General features: G+C 47.6%; 1 protein-coding gene across 1 annotated transcript in view; it reads right to left on the minus strand.

Annotated features, from left to right (window-relative positions):
* Positions 1-20102, minus strand: part of LOC133060893 (guanylate cyclase D-like) — a 69122-nt gene extending 49020 nt beyond the window's left edge. The window contains 6 exon segments of the mRNA XM_061148835.1: positions 2575-2590; positions 2592-2709; positions 2712-2867; positions 7007-7123; positions 7126-7419; positions 20021-20102. Of these exon segments, the coding sequence (XP_061004818.1) occupies positions 2575-2590; positions 2592-2709; positions 2712-2867; positions 7007-7123; positions 7126-7419; positions 20021-20102 (783 nt within the window).
* Between the last annotated feature and the right edge of the window lie 3994 nt (positions 20103-24096).

Below are 24096 nucleotides of genomic sequence, written 5' to 3' on the forward strand. Positions count from 1 at the left end.
CCCACTCAGAAGCCTCACTGTCTCTATGGCTACCACCATCACGCCAGCCACCACCACCACCCTCACCACTTACCTAATACTTCTAAAAACAAAACTCCCAATTCTGTAAGGTTCTTCATGGTTCTACTGCACCAAACCCCATTCCTCTCAAATCTGAAGAACTGGAACTACCACCTGTCCAGTCTCAAGCCTAGGCTTGATTCCCAATTCCTGTCTCTCTCCAGTTCATCATCAAATCTTTTTAGGTTTATATCAGAATTTGTTCCCAATCTAACTGACTTTTCATCACCTCTACTCCTGCCACCTGGGTCCAAACTCCCTTCACTGTTTACCTGAACCATACAGGAGCCTCCTAAGGGCCTCCCAAGGCCTCCCTGCTTCATCCAGCCCTCTTTAGACCACTCGCCACAAAGCAACCAAACCACGTTTTTAAAACAACATAAATCATTTCTTATTTAAACCTTGCTGGTTGTCTCCCATTTCACTTATGATAACTTCAGATGCCTTACCCGGTTTTCAAAGCCTCACATGATTGGGCCCCAAGCTCACCTCGGAGCCCTCGACCCATCACTCATGACAGTTCTGCCACACCACACTCCCACAACTGTTCCTCTGGCCACTGATGCTCACTCTGCCTCTGGGCCTTTGCACTTGCTGTTTCCTCTGCTTGGTTGCTCACCATTCATATCTTCATCCAACTGCCTCCTTATCATTCAAAACTCAGCTCGAGTGCCACCTCCTCCAAGTGAACTTCTCTGCCTGTCCTGTCTCTTGTTGGCACTACTCCATTCCAATTACTCTCTGTCGCTTTATCCTGTTTTACTTTTTTGATGACACAGTCACTACTTGAATTTGTTTATTAAGTTGCTTGGTTATTGTCAGTCTCACCCTAATAGAATGGAAGCTTCTTGAAGGCCAAGTCTGTCTACCCATCCCCATAGCCTTGATGCCTGGCACAGAGCCAAGTGAAAGGGACTCAACGCACATTTGTCAGATGAATGACTAGTTGAATGACCCTCCATCATCATGATGGAGGTTCCATGATGGTTCCATGATGATGATTCCATGATGATGATTCCATCATCATCCACACTCCCATCACCAGCTCCAGACACTACTGTCTTCTTACCACCAGGAAGTAGCCATCCTGGGAGAGACTCAGGCAGCTGAGTCCTATGAAGCAAAACTGAGCCGGCAGCTGCATCCCCAACCACCCATACTCTTCAGATCCACACAGCAGTGACTTCAGAAAACCTTCCCACTCTCCATCACTCCCTCTTTCTGACCTCCAGTGTGTTAGAGAAATGTGGGGAAAGGAGAGGAAGAATGTGTGTGAGAGAAAGAGCAGATGGGCTGGAGATGGGAATCAGAGGAACTCAGTTGAAGACAGAAAAATGGAGGCAAAAGAGACACAAGAGAAGGAGAATCAACAAAGTGGCCAAGAGAGTGAGAGACATGAGAAAGAAGTGAGATGGACAGACAGACAGACAGACAGACACACACGCTCACACACATACACACGCTCACACACACATGCTCACACACACACTCACACACACACATGCTCACACACACACATGCTCACACACATGCTCACACACACACATGCTCACACACACATATTCACACACACACATACTCACACACACGCTGCTCATACACACACACATGCTCACACACACACTGCTCATGCAGACACACATGCTCACACACAGACATGCTCACACACACACACTGCTGACACACACACACATGCTGACACACACACATGCTCTCACACACACATACTCACACACACACTGCTAATACACATACACATGCTCTCACACACACATACTCATATACACACTGCTGACACACACACACATGCTCACACACATGCATGCTCTCACACACACATGCTCACACACACACTCACACACACACATGTTCACACACACACACATGCTCACACACACATATTCACACACACCTATGTTCTCACACACACTGCTCATACACACACACATGCTCACACACACACTGCTCATACAGACACACATGCTCACACACAGACATGCTCACACACACACTGCTGACACACACACACATGCTCACACACACACATGCTCTCATACACACATACTCATATACACACTGCTGACACACACACACATGCTCACACACACATGCTCACACACATGCGTGCTCTCACACACACATGCTCACACACAAACAGACTCACACACACACTGCTCATACACACATACATGCTCACACACACACACGCTCTCACACACACATGCTCACACACAAATAGACGCACACACACACACTGCTCATACACACATACATGCTCACACACATACATGCTCTCACACACATGCTCTCACACACACATGCTCATACACACACATGCTCACACACACACATTTCTATAAGAGATAGAAAGAGACAGACCAAGACACTTTGTCAGATAAGGCACAGGCCATGTGCCCACAGTAGAGAAGGAACCGGTTGCCAGGGGGGTGAGGAACATTCACACCTGCCTGCACCCTTGCCCCTTGGGTCCCGTGAGGGTCTGCGCTGACCTACCTGCTCTGGCTCCAGGTGCAGTCACCTCTCCATCAGCCCTGGCAGCTTCAAAGGCCATGTCTCTGAGGCTGAACTCCAAGCTGATGGTCAGCACTGCATCGTATGCCTCCCACAGGGGCCCGCTGGCGCCCAGGCCCGATAGGAGCAGTTACGGTAGGGCAAGGCGAAGAGCAGCGTGTCATAGGGCAGGAAGACCAGCCTCCCATCTGTCAGGCCCTGGGCCCATGCCCTGCTCTGCAGGGCGGTCTGCTCGGAGCCGCCCAGGAGTGCTGAGGGCATGCACAGCACCACAACTGGGGGAGAGGCCGGGGCTCACCCTCCAGGCCTTCCCCAGGCTTCTGTGGCCCTGGAGAGCAGCTGCAACTCGCAGGTCCACCCGGCCCCCTTTGCTCTCCCTCTCTTCCTCCCACCCCCTCAGTCTGGTGCTTAGTTGCACAGTCATGTCCAACTCTGCGACTTTATGGACTGCAGCCCGCCAGGCTCTTCTGTCCATGGGGTTCTCCAGGCAAGAATACTGGAGTAGGTTGCCATGCCCTCCTCCAGGGGAATCTTCCCAACCCAGGGATAGAACCCAGGTCTCCTACATTGCAGGCAGATTCTCTACCGTCTGAGCTACCAGGGAAGCCTCAGTCTCGGGGAAAGAGGAATTTCCCCTTTATCTGATGCTGTCACAACAATCACAGCCAAGGCTGATAAATCTGGGTTTAATCTGGTGAAAAAAAATCCCCTCAGCTGAGGACAAATTTATATTAATATGTCCCTTCCAATCTTCCCACCAAGTAATTCTGACCAAATTTTCACCCTTCCTGTGCCCCACTGGCTCTGAAAATTGCTAATATTTACTGACATCTTGTTATGTGTTGTCCTAAAGTACTTTAACAAACATTTACTCGTTCAATTAACAACAATATGAAGAAGTATGTTCAGGACTTCCCTGGCGGTCCAGTGCCTAAGACTCCGTGGTCCCAGTGCAGGTGACCCAAGTTCTCATAGGCCACAACTAAAGATCCTGCATGCCACAACTAAGACCCAGCACAGCCAAATAAATAAATAAAAATAAATATTATAAAAAAGAAGTATGTTCATCATTATCTCTACTTTCAGATGAGTAAACCAAGGCACAGAGAGGTTAAGGAGTTGCCCCAGGATACACAGCTACCAGGGTGAGAGAACCAGTCCTGGAACTCAGGAAGGCTGGCTCCCAACTTGTAATCTTTTTATAGTTTAACATTTAAAAAAATTTTAGATCATTCATATATCATAAAATTCACCTTTTAAAAAGGGTATAACTCAGTAGTTTTATATACAAGGTCATGAAACTACTACCACTATTTAATTCTAGAACCTTTTCATCACCCCAGAAAGAAATCCTATACCCAATACTGGTCACTCCCTATTTGTCTTTCCTCCTAACCCCAGGCAACCACTAATCTACTTTCTATCTCTATGAATATGCCTCTTCTGGACATTTCATGTAAATAGAATTGTACAATATGCAGCCTTTTAAGTCTGGCCTCTTTCAGTTAGCATAATGTTTTCTAGGCTCACCCATGTAATAGCCTATGTCAGTACTTTATTCATTTTTACCGTTGCACAATATTCCATTGTATAAACAGTTTGTTTATCCATTTATCATTGGCTTGGTCTCAATTGTGGCTCTGAGAGGCATCCTCAAGGTCTGATCAGACATGAAAACATTCCCCTTGGCCTGTGTAACAGAAATGAAGCCCATGATCATTAAGCAGGTAATTCCATCCCCAAGCACCCAGGACAGAAGAGAATCCTGCCCAAAATAAGGGCCCCATGTAGCTGCTCAAGTAAAGGTTTTTGCATCTTGGGTTCCTGACAAGGGTTGCAACCCCTGACAAAAAAGGGCCACCACTTGTTTTGGCTAGGGCCAGGTTCCTACTAAAATTGCTTCTCCAGAAAAATCCAGGAATATGGAGCCATCAAGAAAGGCCAAGGTTCTCCATGCTAAGGAGGGATTCTTATCCAGGAATAGGGTCCTTCGTGTAGAAGATGGAGCCAGGAACCCTGGACTCTGCTGACTCCTGGGTGGCCATGATATGTGGACTATGGTCTCAAGCCACCCCTCTCTGCCCCCCAAATAGTGGGTAGGGCCCTGGGAGAAAGATCCACCAGGACTGAATGGAAACAAAACCAGGACTATCTTGGTTCCCCCCCCCCCCCCCCACTCTTCCCTGCTTCTCCTTTCAGCTTCTCCTTTCTCTTGCGCTTTTCTTCATGTGGCCACAAGGGAGAGCTACTCCACACAACAGGTTAAAAAGGTTGAAAAGATCAAAGTCCACATTGATTACAGTCAAACCCTTTATCTGCAATAGTCCATCTCATCTTCACAACCCCATGAAGTAAGGGCTTTCATTAAGGTCATGTTCCTGACAAGGAAACTACTGCACAGAGAGGTTTAGTGACTTGCCTGAGGTCACACAGCTGGTAGGAAACGGGTCCAGGAGAGGGATCTCGGTAATCTGATTTCAGAGAATGTGCCCCTAACCACTCTGCCTTCTGGTTACCACCATGGCTGGAACTCAACCCCTACAACAGGAGTGGAGCAAGAGTCTACTGAGGTTTCCCCCATCCACTTCCACCAAGCTCCAGCCACACAGAAAAGAACATGTTCATCCTCATAATCCTGCTACCAGGCTCCCTCCATTCCTTTGCTTTAGCTGACTTCTCTGTCAGTAGTTCCTCCCCCTGGTTTCCATCTGCCATCAACTTCCATTTTCAGGCCCTCCCCTGGCGTCACCTCCTCTGGGAAGCCCTGCCCGCACCCCTGCAAATCATGCCCCGCAGGCTCTGGGCCATATCTGCATCGATCGACCTCCCACCAGACTCAGCTCGCCCTGCTGGTGCCCTGCCAGCTCCTCTCTGTGTCCCCAGAGCCCAGAGAGGATTACGCACAGGATAGTGCTCAGTGACTGTGTTTGAGTGAAGTGGGTACAGAGCCCTCGACCCTGCAAAATAGGTCTCATTGGCCCATCTCCCCTCTTGTCAAACTGGGCTCAGAGAAGCCTGTCTTGAGGGGCGGCGGGCACATCTGGGCCAGGCCTCCCCCTCCACTCAGCTCTAACTCACTACAGGCCTCACGAGCTCAGAGGCTGCCCACCCTGGCCCTCCTCGCTGGCACCGGCCTCACATTCCAAAAAGATAGAACACAGCGCCTGGTCTTTGTGGCCCTCAAACTGTTGCCAGCACCACAGAGAGAAGCACATTTTAGCTTGGTGTGCTCTCAAAGCTGGGAATAGGAAAGGAGTAGCTCAGGAAACTGGAAGTTTCACAGAGTGACACTTTCCCCAGCTGTCTGCCCTCCATCCTCACGTTCACCGCTTTATCCTGTCCTAGTCAATTCTGTTCTTGTCCCTCTCTTTCTGTTTCAGTCGCTTCCTCTTTTTTTTTTTTTTTTTGGTAATGTTTGTCTTTTTTTTTTTTTTAAGATTTTAATTAATTTCTATTAGATTCATTTTGTACAATATATTTTTAAAAATTCTTTTTTTATTTTTCGGTGATGCCACGTGACCTGTGGTACTAGGGATCAATCCCTCATCCCCTGCATTGGAAGCACAATTCTTAACCACTGGACCACATGGGAAGTCTCCTGCAATGCTAGGCTTGATTCACTAAACTGGTTTCTTGACCAAATGGGCCATGACCCACAGTTTGGAAAAGCTCTAGTTTAGATGAACACTAAGCATCTTCTGTCTTCCAGGGGCCACCACTCCCCTACACCCCACCCCACCATGACTCTCTGTGCCCAGCTACTTACTTAAAGACAGGCCAAGTCCCACCTCCTCCAAGAAGCCTCCTTCCCCCAGGGCCCAGTCCCATACTCCTGTTGTTCTCCAAGCCTCCACTCCCTGGGGTTACCGTGACCTCTATCATAATCTCCTGCTTATACACCTGTGTCTCCATCACTCAGTCGTCCCCTAGAGAAGCCACTGTCTATCCCATTCATCAGGGAACCTGGCTCCCAGCAGAGCAGGGACTTGATGAATGCAGGAAGTCTTCCATCAGTCAACAAATCCATGAAGGTTTTGACTCTAATTTCAAGAAACTAAGAATGGCTCTAACACCCTTCCTGGGGCTCAGGTCCTACTACACTCTCTTTTTCTTCGCTCTACCAGGGAAGAACCAAGAAAGCCCTTGGCTCCCACTCCACAATTGACACATACACTGGAACTCAAAATCCAGCTGTGCTGCTTGCCAACTGTTTGACTTGGGTCTGCTACATACCTTTTCTGAGCTGCAAAGTGCAGACAGCAGCAGAACTTTTAATAGCTCACAGAGCTGCTCTGGGGTTAAATGTGAGCCTGTTGTCAAGGGCCCAGCCTAGTGTCTGATACAAGAAAACTCCCCATCACCAGCCATGTGAAGTCTGGGCTAGGGTAGGAGGAAGGCACCCACATACACTTACTTTTCAGGCCATCCACACTGCAAAGCGGCTTCAGGACCTCCGTGGCCTCCTGCTCCCCAGGTCCCAGAGAGGTCACCAGCCCCACAGGCAGCCCGTGTGTCCTGAGAGTCATGGCCGGGCAGTAGCCAGCCAGATGTCCTGGTGGGAGGACACGAGGGCCACGTGAGCCCAGCCAAAGTGTCTCATGACAGAGAGCAGCACGCAGACAGCCGAAGGCAAGGTGGGCACCAGCTCACCTCCTCCCCCTGCATCCCCACATGCCCAGGAAAAGAGGGTCTTGCCCCAGCCTTTGGCCAGCACAGCTGCAGCTGGGCAGTAACCAGGATTGACAGGGCCCACGAAGGCAGCCACAGTGTACTTGTGGGCCAAGAATGTGGCCAGGGCACTAGGGCTGTCACAGGCCGTGGGAAGAACTACGGAAGCCAGGCGTGAGCCCAGCATCAGTGAGGGGTCCTGGTTGGCTCGGTCCACAGCCAGCTAGGCAGCCACACTGGGGTGGGCCTGGGCAAAGATGGAGCCACAGTCCCAGGGACCCAGCACCCCCAGAGTGAAGGTCTCTGTGCCCCAGGCCAGATCAGGGAGGGAGCCAGCCCACAGGAGACCACCCCAAAGCAGCAGAGAGAGAAGTGGCGGGGAAGCGACTGTGCTCGGATGGCTGAGCATGGACCCCCACAGGCCCGGGCGGGGTTGGCAGGGACTGATCTTCCCTCCCACAGTCCTGGGAAACAGGGATAAAGACAAGGCTTGCTTTCCAGCATTCCTGGCCTGTGCTTCCTGCATGACTTTGAGGCAGACACCCCTCCTGCCCCCAGAACGTCAGCCTCTTCATTGATAAAAAATGAAGGATTCAGATCCTTGATGCCCAAAGACCCCCAGATCTGGGGACCTAAACCTCCTTCCCAGAACTGGCTCACAGCCTGCAATGCTCCCACTCAGTCCTAGACTGGAGTGTGGACTCTGGAGTCAGAGCCAGCCAGACCCGCTCACTGCTTCCCATCCTTGTGGCCCTAGGCCAATCTCTGAAGTTCCTGAGCTTTATTTTTCTCTTCTGTAGAATGCAGATGATGAAACCTACCTTGTGTAGTTATTGTGATGGTTAAATGACACAAGGTGAAGCATTTAGCACAGTCCCTGGTACTTCTATGTTCAATAAATCTTACCTCTTTCAACCTATTATTATTTCTTCCTTCACCCGTCCTCCAAAGTGGGCCAAGTTCTCCCTCTGAACCTCCCCTGCCTCTTACTTCTCAAACCCGGCACCATCCAGAGCACTTAACTCTGCAGGACTCTGAGGGCCCCACAGCACAAGCAGCGCCTGGGTCTGGGTAGCATCCCCTTGTGTGTTTGTGGCTCGAGGGGCTACAGTGGGGATGGTCTTTGCAGTGAGTAGATAAGTGAGTAGGCACTTATTAGATGGAATAGTTATCATTATCACCACCACTGTCATCACCGTCGTTGGATCTCTGAGGGGAGGCAAATATACCATGGGGTAGAGAGAGATGGATAGGGGAGTGAAGGCCTGCGTTGCAGTCCTGCCCCTGCCCTATTCAAAACCTCAGCCTCCCCATCTGTAGAAGACAGCTTGCCAAACTGGCCAGCTCTGAGCCCTTCTGGCTTGTGATACTACATTTCTTCATCTCAGAGGCCGGTGACTCGGGAAGGGCTGCTCGTCCACCAGTCTCTGAGGGACCCTCTGTACACTCCCTCCTCTTCTGCAGTGATGCTGTAAGTGGTCTCTCTCCTAGCATCCCGCCCCAAGGGATGAACCCCTCGGAGCAGCTGGGTTTGTCCTGGGCTCACAGACAGTGAATCACTTCCGGGTGGGAACATAGGCATACGCACCCAATACTGATGACAGGCACCTCTCCCTTCAACCTCTACCTCCCGAAGCACCTGTGATCCACTGCTTTACCTGGTGCTTCTGGAGGCCCTGAAGAGAGATCACTCATCTTCCTTTTGGGGTGAGGGGTGGGGGGACTGACTCTGGGCAGGGCAGCAACTTGCCCAAGTTCTCACCAAAAGTTAAGGCTGAGTGGAGACTGGAGCCAGGTTCCCACCTCCCAGTCAAAGACAAAAATCACCTCTTTTATTGAACACTTAGAACATCAGAGCTGAAGAATCCTGGAGATCTAAGCATCTGAAGCAGCTCCTCTGTGCACAGACAGGAAACTGGCTACAGAAGGGGTGTGGACTTCTCCATCCCATAAAGCAGCAGCAGGCTCCCCTGGCCGCTCGGCCCTGCTGGTCCTGCTCAGTGTCATGGAAATCCTGCAGCCAGTGGCCTGCAGGGGGTCAATGAAGGCTCAGGTCCTTAGCAAGGCCAGCTTCTGACCAAGGCAGAGGCTGAATTTAGCCCCAGCTCCGCCTCTGATTCATGAGACAGAATTCACATCCTTTTCTGTACCATCTGTACAGGGAGGGCTTAGTTAAATATTTAGGTCTCCAAAGATCCTTCATCTCCAATGTTTTAGTTGTCAACAGAAACCAGGAAACAGGTGACTTTCATCTCTGAAGATGGTCGCATCCCCTCTCCAGCCGTTCCCCCTGGAGTGTGTGAGCTGCCAGTGCTCCCACCTCTAACACAATAGGTTCATATGCCACCCTCCTAGGGGAGACCATTTGTAGTTTTAGTCTCAAGGAGGTGGACACCAAGGATTAGCCACAGACAGTGTGGCTCATAGGGCCAAGCGTATGAAGCTAGTCGACTCCGTACTACCATAACCTAAAAAGATGAAGATGCCTTTAGCTACATTAACAGACAAGTGACCAAGTGACCAAGATATTCCAGGGAACGGGGGTGGATGATTCCTGTCAGAGCCAGGGCTTCTTAGACCCCAATATCCAAAGGTCACCCTCCTGCCTCCCAACCTGGTCTTTCTTGCCCTCATTCAGGGAAACTTCCCCAAAGACCCACCTGCCGTGCTGTGCTGTTGGGCACGGCTCACTGTCTCTTTGCAGACCCTAAGGCTCTTGCATGAGGTCCTCAGATGTCAAGCTCTCCAAGAGGTTCTGCCCTGGGACACCTCCCCCCAATCCCCTCCATTCCCACCTTGGCCTGCACGGTCACACAGTCACCACGCCTGCTTCCTGTCATCTTTCCAAGACTTCTGCCAGTGGAGAGGGCCTCATATATGGTTCATTCCCTCCTGTCCCCTCTCAGGGGCTTGAAGAAGCCACTTGGAAAATTCGATCTGTTCAGGCCCTGGGGCTCTGGGGAGCCAAGCACGGACAGGAAGGAAGGAATGCAGGAGAGAGGACCTGAGGGAGGGAGGCAGGGAAGGAGGCAAGGAGGGAGGGAGGATGTCTTCAGCACTCCGGACAGCTCCACACCTGGCCGGGACTCCCAGGAGGGAAAAAGGATAGGCGAGCACTACAGAAACTGGTCTTATTGAGCATCTACCATGTGCCAAACCCTGTACTGGGCACTATTTATACAACCTACTCAGACAGGTATTGTCATTATTATTCCCACTTTGTATATAAGGAAAGGACAGCCTTGAGAGGTTAAGTAATTTGATCAAGGGCACAGAGTTAGTAAGAGGTAGTGTTGCCTATGGGTCCAGGTTTCTGCTTATCACACCACATGGATTCTTTGGAAATTATAATAGAGGTTTTTCTATCTTCTCTTTTAATGTGGACCTTATGAGGAGATTCTTTACCAACTGAGCTATCAGAGAAGTCCTTGAGAATCTCCAAATAAGGTCTACATTAAAAGAAAAGATAGAAAAACCTCTATTATAATTCGGGGCTTCCTTCATAGCTCAGTTGGTAAAGAATCCACCTGCAAGGCAGGAGGCCCGGGTTCGATTCCTGGGTCAGGAAGATCCCCTGGAGAAGGGAAAAGCTACCCACTCCAGTATTCTGGGCTGGATCATTCCATGGACTGTATAGTCCATGGGGTCTCAAAGAGTCAGACACAACTGAACGATTTTCACTTTCACTTATGTGGAGATAGACACCAGAGTCCAATGGACTTTTAGCCCTTCCTCTGCCACCTGCTTTCTACCAAGGCAAAGTTGACCTTTATTAAGTATACCAAATATCTACCTCATGCTAGGGATTGAACATACCCCATACAACCTCTCTGGGCTGTATATGGTGGGATGCTCAGTAATGTTGATTTCCCTGGTGCTCATCTGCTGGGGTTCAGCCTCGGCCGGATCCAGGGGGTACCCTCAGGATGAATGGCGTCAGAGAGAGAAGACACGTGAGAGCAGCCTTGATAAGGCCAAGTCTGTGTTTTACTTTTTGACAACAGTTTTTATACCCTCACTCAGAACATATCCAAGGTACAAGATGCTTACTCATGCTTATACAGGATTAATATTACATCAGTTTGTTTTTTAGGAAGAGCAGGATGTTTTTTGTTCTAATTCTATAGTAAATCTTAGCACATTATCTTCTGGCCTTGGGGCCCATTAACATTTTATGCAGGTCAGGTGGATGTAAACCTATTTTCCGTTTCTGTGGTGACCTTAACTGAAAGGTAGCATTCTCATAGGGCAACAGTACAGAGTAGAAGTATAACCTTGTTAACACAAAAATTAATCCTTCTGCAGAACTTGTCAGTTGCGTTTATCTAAGAAGTTTACCCCACATTGACTCTGCGACTTTGGTGAGGCAGCCCCTGCCTAGCACTCCTGGCTAATAATTAACAACCGTTTCATTGTTTCCACACTAGGGCTAAGCTCTTATTTTTCTAGATCTATAACTATATTAACAATGGTTTCTATAACACAACCTTAGCACATTAAGAGCAAAAACACAGCAAGCAAATGTTAACCCAATAACCACCTTTAGAATAATTTTTCTTATGTTTTCCAATAGGACTCCTTCACCCCCCAAAAAGGCTCTATGTCATTAGGGCCTTTATATGATCAGGTTCTTTATGTTGTTTTATGATTAGGGTATTATGAGCAGTCATGCATATTAGTACCAAGGGTGTAGACGCATTTGCCAAACAAACTAAAGTACCAGCAAAGGAGTTTAAATTAAAACACTCCTTTCCCCCTGGATAATCTCATAAAATACCACCACCCGGGGAACTTATTGATTAAAGTTCTAAATTGATTCTTATTTGGGAAGAGATCGGGGAAGGCCTTCGGCCTGTGTCACAGAAATTAGGAAGTAGTCTATTGAAGCAAGCATCAGAAAGGCAGATATCATCTTTAAGGTGAGTGCCAGGGGCAGCTTTTCGGAATCCCTGAAAACCTGATCTGCCTTGCCTGTCAGGTTTTCTCCTCATGACCTTGTCATGGGTGGGATCTCGTGAGCTGGCCTTTTCGAAACCCCTGAAAACCTGATCCGCCTTGCCCATCAGGTTTTCTCCCTCATGACCTTGTCATGGGTAGGATCTCGTGTGTTGGCTCCCGGCACTCATCCATTCTTTTTTCCTCTCGAGAGTCCCAGAAATCATTGTCTCTGTGGTTACGTGCTGCCATCTACCTGGCTTCCCATTATCCATCCCCCCCACTCCATGGCCATCTCTGGCCTACAAAGGACAACAAACATAGAGGTCTTCAAGGATGGGGAGGTCCCCACTCCTATGAATGCATTCCTTAATTCTTGAGTAAAGAGAGTGTCCTCCATGGAGAAGAATGACAATCCACTACAGTATTCTTGCCTGGGAAATCCCATGGACAGAGGAGCTGGCGAGCTACAGTCCATGGGGTCACAAAAGAGTTGGACACAACCTAGCGACTAAACAACAATGCTGAAATATTTAGGAGTGAAGTGTACTGATAATGAAAATTTCTTTGAAATGTATTAGAAAATTAAATGGACTAGTAGAAAGATGGATGATTAGTGATAAAGAATAGTAAAGAATAGAACAGTAAAATGATCATGGATAGAATCTCAATGATAAGCGTATAGATGTTCACTGAAAAATTCTTTCAAAGTGATATCTGAAAACTTTAAAAGTAAAATCTTGGGAGGAAACCAGAAAGAGAAGCAAGATGGATATTGCCTAGATAAAACATGATTAACCATTTTAACATATACAATTAGATGGCATTTAGTGCATTCAAAATGTATAGCCACCCCCTCTCTCTAGTTTCAAAACTTCATCACCAGTGGGATTTTGATAGAGTTACATTTATTCCTAAGTATTTTAGCCTTTTTAATGCTATTGTAAATGGAATTGTTTTCTCAATTATCTTTCTGGTTTGTTCATTGCTAGTATATAGAAATGCAACTGATTTTTGTTTGTTGATTTTGCCTTGGAACTTCACTGAATCATTTATTAGCTCTAACTTTGTGTGTGCGGGAGTAATTGTTAGGGTTTTCTAGATATGAGATCATATCATCTCTGAATAGAGATAATTTTACTTCTTCCTTTCTAATTTGAATGTCTTATTTCTTTTTCTTGCCTACTCGCTCTGGCTAGAACCGCCAAGATATTATTGACTAAAAGTGGCAAAATGGGCATTGTTCCTAATTCTAGGCGGAAAGCTTTCAGTCTTTCACTATTGAATATGCTTGCTGTTAGTTATGGGTTTTTTATATATGGCCTTTATCATAGTAAGCTTCCTTCTATTTCTAGCGTTGTTTTTATCATGAAAGGATGTGGGATTTTGTCAAATTCTTTTATTGCATAAACTGAGATGATTTTGGTTTTATTTTTTCCCCTTAATTCTATGGTGATATATCATGATGATTAATTTTTGTCTGTTGACCCACTCTTTAATACCAGGAATAAATCCCACTTGGTCATAGTGTATAATACTTTTAAAGGGTTTGCTTTTAATACAAGCCTTGGGTTGCTCATATTTTGTTCAGGATTTTGATGTCAATATTCATAAAGGTATTTGTAATTGTCTTGTAATGTCGTTGCCTGAATTTGGTATCAGTGTAAAAGTTTTCAAAATATATTCGGGATGCAAATTCCTACTCAGATCTATGAATTGCAAATATTTCTCCCGTTTTGTGGATTGTTGTCTCACTGTCTTCACAGTGTCCTTTGAAGCACAAAGTGGTTTTTAGTATTTTTTTTGGCCAAGCCGCCTGGCATGTGGGATCTTAGCTCCCCAACCGGGGACAGAACCCAGGCCACAGCAGTGAAAGCACAAGTCCGAGCTACTGGCCCACCAGAAAACTCCCCCAAAAGTTTTGATTCTGATGGAATCAATTTATAAATTTTTTTCTTTTATCAATTTTTTTCTTTTTTCACTTGTGCTTTTGGCCTCATAGCTTAGTCAGTTCAGTTCAGTTGCTCAGTCGTGTCCGACTCTTTGCAACCCCATGAATCACAGCATGCCAGGCCTCCCTGTCCATCACCAACTCCCAGAGTTTACTCAAACTCATGTTCATCGAGTCGGTGATGCCATCCAGCCATCTCATCCTCTGTCATCCCCTTCTCCTCCTGCCCCCAATCCCTCCCAGCATCAGGGTCTTTTCCAATGAGTCAACTCTTCGCATGAGGTCGCCAAAGTATTGGAGGTTCAGCTTCAGCATCAGTCCTTCCAATGAACACCCAGGACTGATCTCCTTTAGGGTGGAGTGGTTGGATCTCCTTGCAGTCCAAGGGACTCTCAAGAGTCTTCTCTAACACCACAGTTCAAAAGCATCAATTCTTCAGCGTTCAGCTTTCTTCACGGTCCAACTCTCACATCCATACATGACCACTGGAAAAACCATAGCCTTAACTGGATGGACCTTTGTTGGCAAAGTCATGTCTCTGCTTTTTAATATGCTGGCTAGGTTGGTCATAAATTTCCTTCCAAGGAGTAAGCGTCTTTTAATTTCATGGCTGCAATAACCATCTGCAATAATTTTAGAGCCCCAAAAAATAAAGTCATGGCTTAGTAACCATTGCCTAATCCAAGATCACAAACAATTATGCTTATGTTTTACGTTTTACAGCTTTAGCTTTTATATTTAGTTCTGTAATTCATTTTGAATTAATTTTTAATATGATTAAAGGTAGAGGTCCAACTTCTTTCTTAAAAAAAAGAGAGAGTGTGTGTCCTCTGGCTTATCCTAGGGGTATGAGCAGTTTGCATATAATAGATCTACTCCCATGTGCCCACTTTCCTGAGGCCTCAAACTTTCCTACACAGTACTTCAAGGAAGTTCTGGCTTCCTTCAGTGAGGCCATCATTGTTTCCAGGCTTCAGTTAGTCAAATGACTAAAACCACTCCTGGCTGATAAAGTCAAAATATTAAATTCCATATCCTAGGCTAGGGCACCCATGTCCGTGAATGTGGCCCAGTCAAATCCTAATTCTTCACCTTGGTCTAATGCCTTTGGAATCCACTCCCGCAGGCTCTGACTGATACAGACTGACAGAATCTTAGAAGTATTTCACTATCTAGATGATCTTCTCATAGTTCAGGTTTTGCACTTCACCTCCAGGCTATACTGGAACTGAGCACTGGTCGTGGGCTTGTAGGCAAAGAAGCTGATGAGTGTTCTGTAGAGCATAGATATTAACTTACAGAGTTACTGCTCCCAGAGTGACCACTGAAAGGCTGCTGGTGAAGGAGGTTTAGGGGAGTCAGCAGATCAAAATTCTCAGCCCCATCCATGTCTCCCCAAGTCTCCACCGTCTGTCTTGGAGTCCCAATCCTTCCCTATTAGTGTCCCTCCTTCAATATAAGAGATTTGGGGCAGAGATTCAGCAACCTTGCAACTTTTGCCGTCAGACCCCAAGTTTGATTCTCAGTTAGACCTTCCCAGCATTCAAAGGACATGAGGGAAAAAAAGAAGAGAAAAGAAAAAAAACAAAGGACACAAGGGACTCCTTCAAGTTCTCATGGACAGCTTCTGTTGTTCACACACGTTTTTCAATTTTATGATCATAATTTTTAATTTATTGCATATATATGTGTGTGTATATGTGTATATACATACACATACTTTCTCTCTCTCTGTCTCTCTCTCTCTTTCTCTCGCAGGCTATAGGAAGAAGCCAAGTGCCTCCACTGTCTTTATAACCATTACTGTTGCCACCGAGCAAAGCATCACAGCCATTTGATGTGCCAGAGTACGGCCTTCCAACCTGCCCTGCATCCCACGCTGCTACCCGTGATCAGCTGAGTAACTGCTAACTGTGCTACTACTAGATGCCATGAAGTACTTGCATCCTGCTTCCCCCAGCAGGAGATTATCCCCATGTTGCTCAAATACAGGACCAACCCAATTCCAGAATCCTATTTGGAGGATCAGGTTCCTAAGGCCATTCCTGGTAGCAGACAGAGTCCCAGCAGGAAACTGAGGGCAGACTCAAATTACGGTAACTCTGGGGGGACGGGGGGAGGTTGGGAAGGTTGAGGGGGTTGTTTACAAAGGCCTGTCCTAAAGGTGGGAGCAGCGGTATCTAAGAATATTGTAGCAACTTGAGAGTAATGATAGCAGAACTATTGCCTCCCCAGGCCCAAAGAGATGAGGAAAAGAGTATTCTGGAGCCCAGAAGGTAGCTGGCTGTCCTAAAAGGTGAAAGGACACATCCAGACTATGGGGTCCCTACAGGGAGGAATCCAGGGAAGTAGAAACCCCACCCCATGTGTCTTACTCTCTGACTGCTGCTAGGGCTTCTCTGGGGCCAAACCCAACCAGAATCCAGGCTCTCTCCAGGGATGCTAGATGTTTCTCTGCCCCCCAGAGAAACAGAAGCTCCTAGTGAAGAAGGAGATTTAAGTTGGTTCTGTGCCACCTCTCAGACAGCACAGGAACTCCACGTACCTCCAACCATGTTTGCACACCTCCAGTCGTTATTGGCCACTCACTGCTCCCTGGGCCGCTGCTGTGAGCCACTCAGTCACTAAATCTCCTGTCCTGTTGCATTGAGAAACCCATGTCCCTCTGACTTCCACTTCCCTATTCTACACTCTCTGCCAACAGGGCAAGCCTGCTCCCTCTGGTGGTCATCAAACCCAGGCAGTCAAGTTGTTCAGTAGATAAGTTCTGTCTGACTCTTTGTGATCCCTTGGACTGCAGCATAACAGTCTTCCTTGTCCTATACTATCTCCTGGAGACAGTCAAGGGGCATCATCAAACACAAAATACTGGTAAATATCATTCACAGAGCTTTTGCAACAACTTAAGATAGTCATAATAGCAAGCACTTATGCTCAGGACCATTATAGGTGTCTGGCATGTAATGATTCATTTCATCATCATGTTCCTATGATTTAGGACAGGTCTTCCCTGTCTTATTCATTTCTGGGCCCTTAAGACCCTCCCCGGCACTTATTAGACACACAATAAGTATGTGCTGTATTACTATCTCCATTTTGCTGCTGCAGGTCACAAAGCTCAAAGGGGCAGAGCTGGGATTTAGAACCAGGTGATGAAGCTCCAGACCTTCTGTCCTCAACCCTAGTATGTGCAGCTTTTTTTTTTTTTTAATATAATGTCAAGGATTTCCTCATCTTTACTTTTCCCAAGAAAGCATCTCCAAATCCTTTCACAATTCTCCCATAGGCAATGACAAGAAATGACATAAAGGGCACTTAGGTGGCACTGTGGTATATTCTCACCTCATTTAAGCCACTTTATAACTTCACAGTGTAAAGCTTGAAGGGGCAGATGCCCCTTCAGTCTAATTCATTGCTGCATCCCCAAAGCCAAGACTGGCACAGAACACATGCACATTGAATATCAGTTGGGTGAGTTAACTTTACAGAGAAGGAATTGAGGTTCATAAAGCTTAATATACCTTCTGAGGGTGATGCTTCCAGACATTGGTGAAACTGAGATGGTTGGGGGTGGGTACGTGGGTGGATGGGTGAATGAAAAAAATAAATGCCCTTTTGGAAAAGATGTTAATGTAACAGTGTGGACTTGGGCTGGTCTTCTGGTCTTTACCCAGCAGAGGGCACCAAGGCTCCAATAACTGGCCTAGACAATACTTGGGCCACCTGATGCGAAGTACTGACTCACTGGAAAAGACCCTGATGCTGGGAAAGATTGAAGGCAAGAGGAGAAGGGGACAACAGAGGATGAGGTGGTTGGATGACATCACTGACTCCATGGACATGAATTTGAGCAAGCTCCAGGAGTTGGTGATGGACAGGGAAGCCTGGCGTGCTGCAGTCCATGAGGTCACAAAGAGTCGGACACGACTGAATGACTGGACTGAACTGAACTGAGAGCTTCCTGGCAATAAAAAGCCTCTTGTGGGGTCGGCGGGGATGGACTGTAGCCAACCCTGGTCGTGGTCTGTACATCTTGGCAGCTCTGGCAGGTGAAAGAATAGAGACACAGAAGACCAGGTCAGAGACCATGGGGTTCAGGGTGAGGCACTAGGCGCTCAGGCTTAGAGACAAACGCTCACACCTGCAGCCAGTAATAGAGGGCTTGGGGAGAACACTTCACAAAGAGCCCAGTTGCCTTTTGTGAAAATGGGAAATAAGTGTACCTTTCAGATTTGTCATGAGGATTAAATGAGGTATAGCAGAGAGCGCTCAGTATGCTGGACGCCCGCAACACTTACAAAGCATGTATTCATTGCCCAGAGTGGTTGTTTCACTTACCCAAGTCCACCCAGCAAGTACAAAATGGGAAACAAACATGATCTTTAAGGACCTTGGGCTTCCCTGGTGGCTCAGAAAGTAAAGAATGTGCCTGCAGTGCAGGAGACCCAGATTCAATCCCGGGTCAGGAAGGTCCCGTGGAGGAGGACATGGCAACCCACTCCAGTATTCTTGCCTGGAGAATCCCACGGACAGTGGACACCGGCAGACTATAGTCCGTGGGTTCACAAAGAGTCTGATATGACTGAGCAACTAACACCAAGGACCCTAATGTGACTAGAGAAATTTCTGTTAGGATCAATGTGGTTCTGGAGGATGGAGACAGTTCTAGTTGAGAGTGGAAGACTTGAGGGCGGAAGCAGCTCTGAGGCTGAGGAAGATTCTCAGAGACAAGGGCTGAGTTAAGTGAACTCATACTGCCACCTGGGGTGGATACCAAATAACCACTTACCAGCCTGCCCAGGAACTCCTGGTGCACCTCTGTCATGTAGGAAATTAGCATTTTAATGTGGAACTTGACTTGCATCTCCTCAGGCTGCTGGGTGTAAATGTGCCATCTGTTTCAGAAGGCTGAATTTTTCCCTAGGCATTTATTTTATGTGTTGTTGTCATCTGTGATCCTTGCCAGGGATTTATCGCAGGGGCCAGGCCTGGCTTGAATTACCCTGGAATGAGCTTGTCGGCTGGCGGCAACCTGCAGAAAGCCAAGACCTTAAAAAAATGAACAGAAAACCAATGTCATGTTTCGTTGGAGCAAGTGGAGAGTCCTGCATGGAGCACAAAAGAGTGAGAGGTCTTTGATCATGAACTGGTCCCCTGACCCTGACCCTAAGGAGGAAGGTCTAAAGCAGTGCTCCTGTTTTAGAAAGTGACTTGTAAAGGGTGGGGCTTCCTTGAGACTGGGCAAGGACCCCAAGGAAAAGAGGGGGTGCTTTATTTGCCCTTTTCCTTCCCATAAAGCAATATCTAGAACCTGCCAAGGTGCTGCAGGCCAGTGTAGACTTGAGTGGGGCCATACTGAGACAGTCAATTCCTAGGTAGGTTGATAAGAAGTCTGGAGTCCCAAGGAGGAAAGGGGGGTCTGGAATTCTTAAGGAGCAGAAAAAGACAAATATTTGTTTCTACATTGCTTTGTCTTAGTCAGTATAGGAATGTATCTTGCTATACATCTCTTTCTTAAAACCCTTCTGACTAATCCTATCATCTTAAAATGTAAATTGTGGGAGTGGGTCTGGTAAGACCTTTACAACCTTTTGATTTACTGTACTAACCAATTGAAAAAGTATATAATGCCCTCGCTAAGACTAGCAAGGGGGGCACTCTCCGTCCCCCTTCTGATGTCTATGACAGAAACTTTCTCTGTCATATTTTACTTTAATAAAACTCTGCTACACAAAAACTCTTGAGTGATCAAGACTGCTCCCTAGTCCCAAAGCAAAATCTTCTTCAGAGATCACGAATCCAACATCATTCACTGTAAGCTGTCAATACCCACCCTGGTCTAAACCCACTTCTGCGGCCTCCATAGCTGCTCACCAGGATAAGTGACAGACTCTGCCACCTGAGGGTCTGCCTCTTCCACCAGCAACTCATGGCCCCACTCCTCGTCCTGGCTCATGCAGGATCTTTTGCATTTGTTCTTGATAAAGCTCCTCCCATTCATGAATTCATCTTGTTCAGATTCACCCCTTCATCCTTCTGTGACTTCAACTTTTTCTGAGCCCTTACTCTATGTCAGCTCTGTCCTTGGTACCAAGGGGAACTAGGCTACTAAGTCAGGGCCCTTGCTGTAACCTAGTGGGGAAGGCAGAGGTTTGCAACCTAGTGGAGGATGTGTGTGGAGATGGGTATGGCAACCCATTCCATTATTCTTGCCTAGAGAATCCCATGGACAGAGGAGCCTGGTGGGCCACAGTCCATGGGGTCCCACAGAATCAGAGACGACTGAAGCAACTGAGCATGCATGCATGCATGCAAAGGGTGTGTCCTAGGGAAGAACAAATCTGACTCCATATTAGATCTGTTTCTTTGACCTGAACCTTGTATTCCATCGCTTTTGCTTCAAATGAATATAGCCTGAAATAAGCATGACAGCCCATTCTTAAGGCTCTGACTTTTAAAGGTATAACTCTTTCCCATTCATGTAGAAACAGAAAGTTGTAGTACAGAGAATAATGTTTGTCTTGTTGTGGTTTACAGGAACATTATGTCCTGACCTACACAGACAGCTGTGAACAAAGAATTCTGGCACCAAGAAGTTTGCAACAACCAACCATGCCCCTCCCTCACCTTGCCTTTAAAAGTGCTTTGCTGAAACCTTTCAGGGAGTTCAATGTCTTGGGGGGTTCTCCTTGTATGGCCCTGCAATGTACTTTTCCCTCCTCCCAACTCTGAAGTTTCGGGTTGTTTGGCCTCACTGTGCTTCAGGCACACAAACTTGTGTTTGGTAACAAGTGGAGGCACAAAAGGAGGTGGAAACAACCCTCTCTGGTATGGATCCTATGGTCTGGTGAATCTCAGCCCCCCTGTCACACGTGTGCAGGTTGATCTCAATCTCCAGCAAAATGATTGAGCAGGACAGAGGCAACAGAGGGCGGGTTGGCAGAGAGGTATCAGCTGATGAAGAGCCAGCAGCAAATAGCAAAGGGTAGATGGGAGAAGCCAGAAAACGTGAGCAGCAGCCTGATGAAAAACTGAGCCACGCTTGTCAGATGCCCTGGCAGCAAACACCCTGAGAGTCTGCCGTCTGAAGTGCTGTCAAAGTCTTCTGCATGGTCCCAAGACCCCAGACAGGGCCAGCCGGGTGCAGTGTCTGCAGAGCTAGCCACATTCTGGGAGTGGGGCTGAATGCACAGGGCTGACACCAGGCCGTGGAGGCTGCCTCCATGCGGAGGGTCCTGGTAGTGAGTCGGGGGAGGAGGCGGCCCCTCCCCGTGCTACCAGACCACCAGCCAGCACCTCCAAACAGGCAGCCTGCCACTTCCGACTCTGACATTTGAGGCCACCCTGTGGGGACGTCTTGCTTTCTTTAAGATTGTGCTATTGATATGGCCTGCCCCTCAACTCTTTCTGCCATGCGCCCTCTCCACCAAAATGCAGACCTCGAGCCTCTGGTCAGTAATCTGGCTATAACATGACACCTCCTGGGATAGAAGATCTGAAACTACTGTGCCTTTTCCAGAGCTGGAACGAGCTGCCAGTGGTCTGCTCCGGCAGGATCTCTCAGCTCCTCCTCCCACTGTCGAATTTTCATCATCGGGTATTACAGTGGGTGGAAGACACTGTAGACAGGTCAGACTCATGCTGGGCTTAAAACTCTGCCTCTGAACTGACCTGCGATCTTGGGAACCAGTCTCCTCATCTATGGAATGAAGGACGATTGTGCCTGCCCCCCAAAATTGCTGTGAGGCTTATGTGGGGTGACTGGTATGCCTAGCAAGGGTTGGGTGGTGGGAGGTGTCCAGCACATGTCTGTTAGGTAGGGGTAATGGAAAGCATGGGGCCAGACTGCAAGGTGCAGAACCCGTGGGTCTAATAGGATGGAAGCCAGATCCTAAACCCTGGATGGGTCAGAACTCTCCCTACAGAGACTTGATCTGTGTCTCAATGGGGAACATTCCGAAAACTTGCAAATAAGGCCAGAGTGAAACTGCTAAGAGTGTTTCCGGGGCTCGGAGGAGCACTTGTCCTTTCTGATAAGAGTTCAACCAGAGGTAAAGTGATAGATAAGAAGTGATTGATTAGAGTAAGATGCTTGTGAGGCTTACAAATGGGCAGACAAGTGGGTACCACACCCTGAGAACTTAGTGGGCTACAGTTCTATAATCAAAGGAAAAGTAGGGAGGGGGGAAAGACCACCTTCTTCCTCATTTTTGAGTAGACGTCACATTTCTATCTTCAGTTCCTTGTCTGGACTATCATGGCACTATGGAAAAATTACTTTAGATCTCAATACAATGAAAGTCTTTAAAATTTCACCTTTCCATTAATTACTGTTTTTTATGTGTGCAGAGAGCACATCCTGGGGTCATTAACTTACTGAGCTCACTGGGCAGGATGTGGGTCTCACACCACCATTATTTTATTGTTTTGAGGCATGTCTCCTACTTCTGCTGCATGGTTTTGTTGCTAAGCAAGCCTGCTTGGTTTTGTGGTTAAGCAAACCTGCTTTCTCGAGTGATCATTAACTTACTTTGGTCTCCCAATGCCCAGTAAAGTTCCCTCTCCATTTACAGTCCCCTAAATGGGGTTTCTGAGCTATTGATTATCCAATTCTATCCCTATCAAGAGTAGACTCCAAGGAGAGGGACACTCTTTAGGCAAACCTGAATGCCCACTCAGTGAGAGATGACTGCCTGTGTTTATGCCCCAGGTGTGAGTGTGTGTGTGTGTGTGTGTGTGTGTGTGTGTGTGTGTGTATGTGTGTGTGCATGCATGTGCATGCACTTGCATAAACACGAGATGAGATTGCTTGTGCAGCCGATACCTACTCTCCAGGTTTGGGCCGTGGCAGGACCTGACACCGCATATCTGAGCGCTGTGCCTGACTTTGGGAGCCTCCCTTCAAACAGAGGCAGCCAGCTGGACCCAATGTGCCTGCTGGGACCAGCCTCACAGCTGCTGCTTCCATTACAGGGAGGAGCCTGGCTCCAGTAGGGACCTCGTGGCATCAGCTCCCAGGTCCCAGCCCCAGGCCAGGGCATGAATGGGAAAAGGGATTCTGGGTGGAGATAGGAGGGGAGGTGGACCCAGAAACACTGGTCTAGGGATAGGCTGAGAAAACAACACTGGGCAGGGAGTCATGGAGCGGTGATCAAGCAGCGATGGGGTAAGAAGGAGAAACAGTTCAGAACAAAGTTGTCACAGACAGGGAAGAGGTAGAACGCCAGGGAGAAGGGAGAGAGGGAATGGAGACCACAGCGTTGAAAGCAATAGAAACAGAGGAAGGGAGAGAGGGAGAAAGTCACAAAGAAATTCAAGAAAGAAAAATTAAGGTAGGAAGTAGATGTTTAGAGATGGAAATAAAGTCATAGAAAGAGGAAGTAGATAAACCAAGAGAATCAGAGGCGAATAGGGAAATAGTGTGTGATAAATAAACAAGGAGCAAAGAGTGGTGGCAGAGATGGGGTAAGGAGGGGGAGAGCTGGGAAGGATCTTAAGACCTACCACATTCAACCCTCACCCCTATTTTCCAGATGAGAAAACTGAGGCTCAGCACATCAGTGGCAGAATCAGGTTTCAAATATATAGGTGACAGAGATAGTGAAAGGGGAAAGAAACCTAAAGAAAAGCTGAGAGCCCAGCAAAAAGCCCCAAAGAGAGAGGATCAAGCAGAGAAGGGGAGAAGATCTGGTGCCTGGGGAGACCTGAGCACCCAAAGCAATGAACACCTGGCCTCTCCTTCAGTTGAGGGGTTGGTATTGGCCCACAGACCCAAGGACTTCCTACCTGACCCAGGTCGCAGCTGAAGGCAGAGAAACGTGGTGGGGGTGGTGTGGGCTGAACAAACACTAACACGGTGAATCCACTTCCACACCTTCTCATCTAGCCCAGTGATTTGGCTCCTCAGACCTCTTCAGAGTAAACCAATAAATCTGAAGGAAGCACCCTGC

This window comes from Dama dama, chromosome 1, assembly GCF_033118175.1.
Source record: "Dama dama isolate Ldn47 chromosome 1, ASM3311817v1, whole genome shotgun sequence".
Classification (NCBI taxonomy): Eukaryota; Metazoa; Chordata; class Mammalia; order Artiodactyla; family Cervidae; genus Dama; species Dama dama.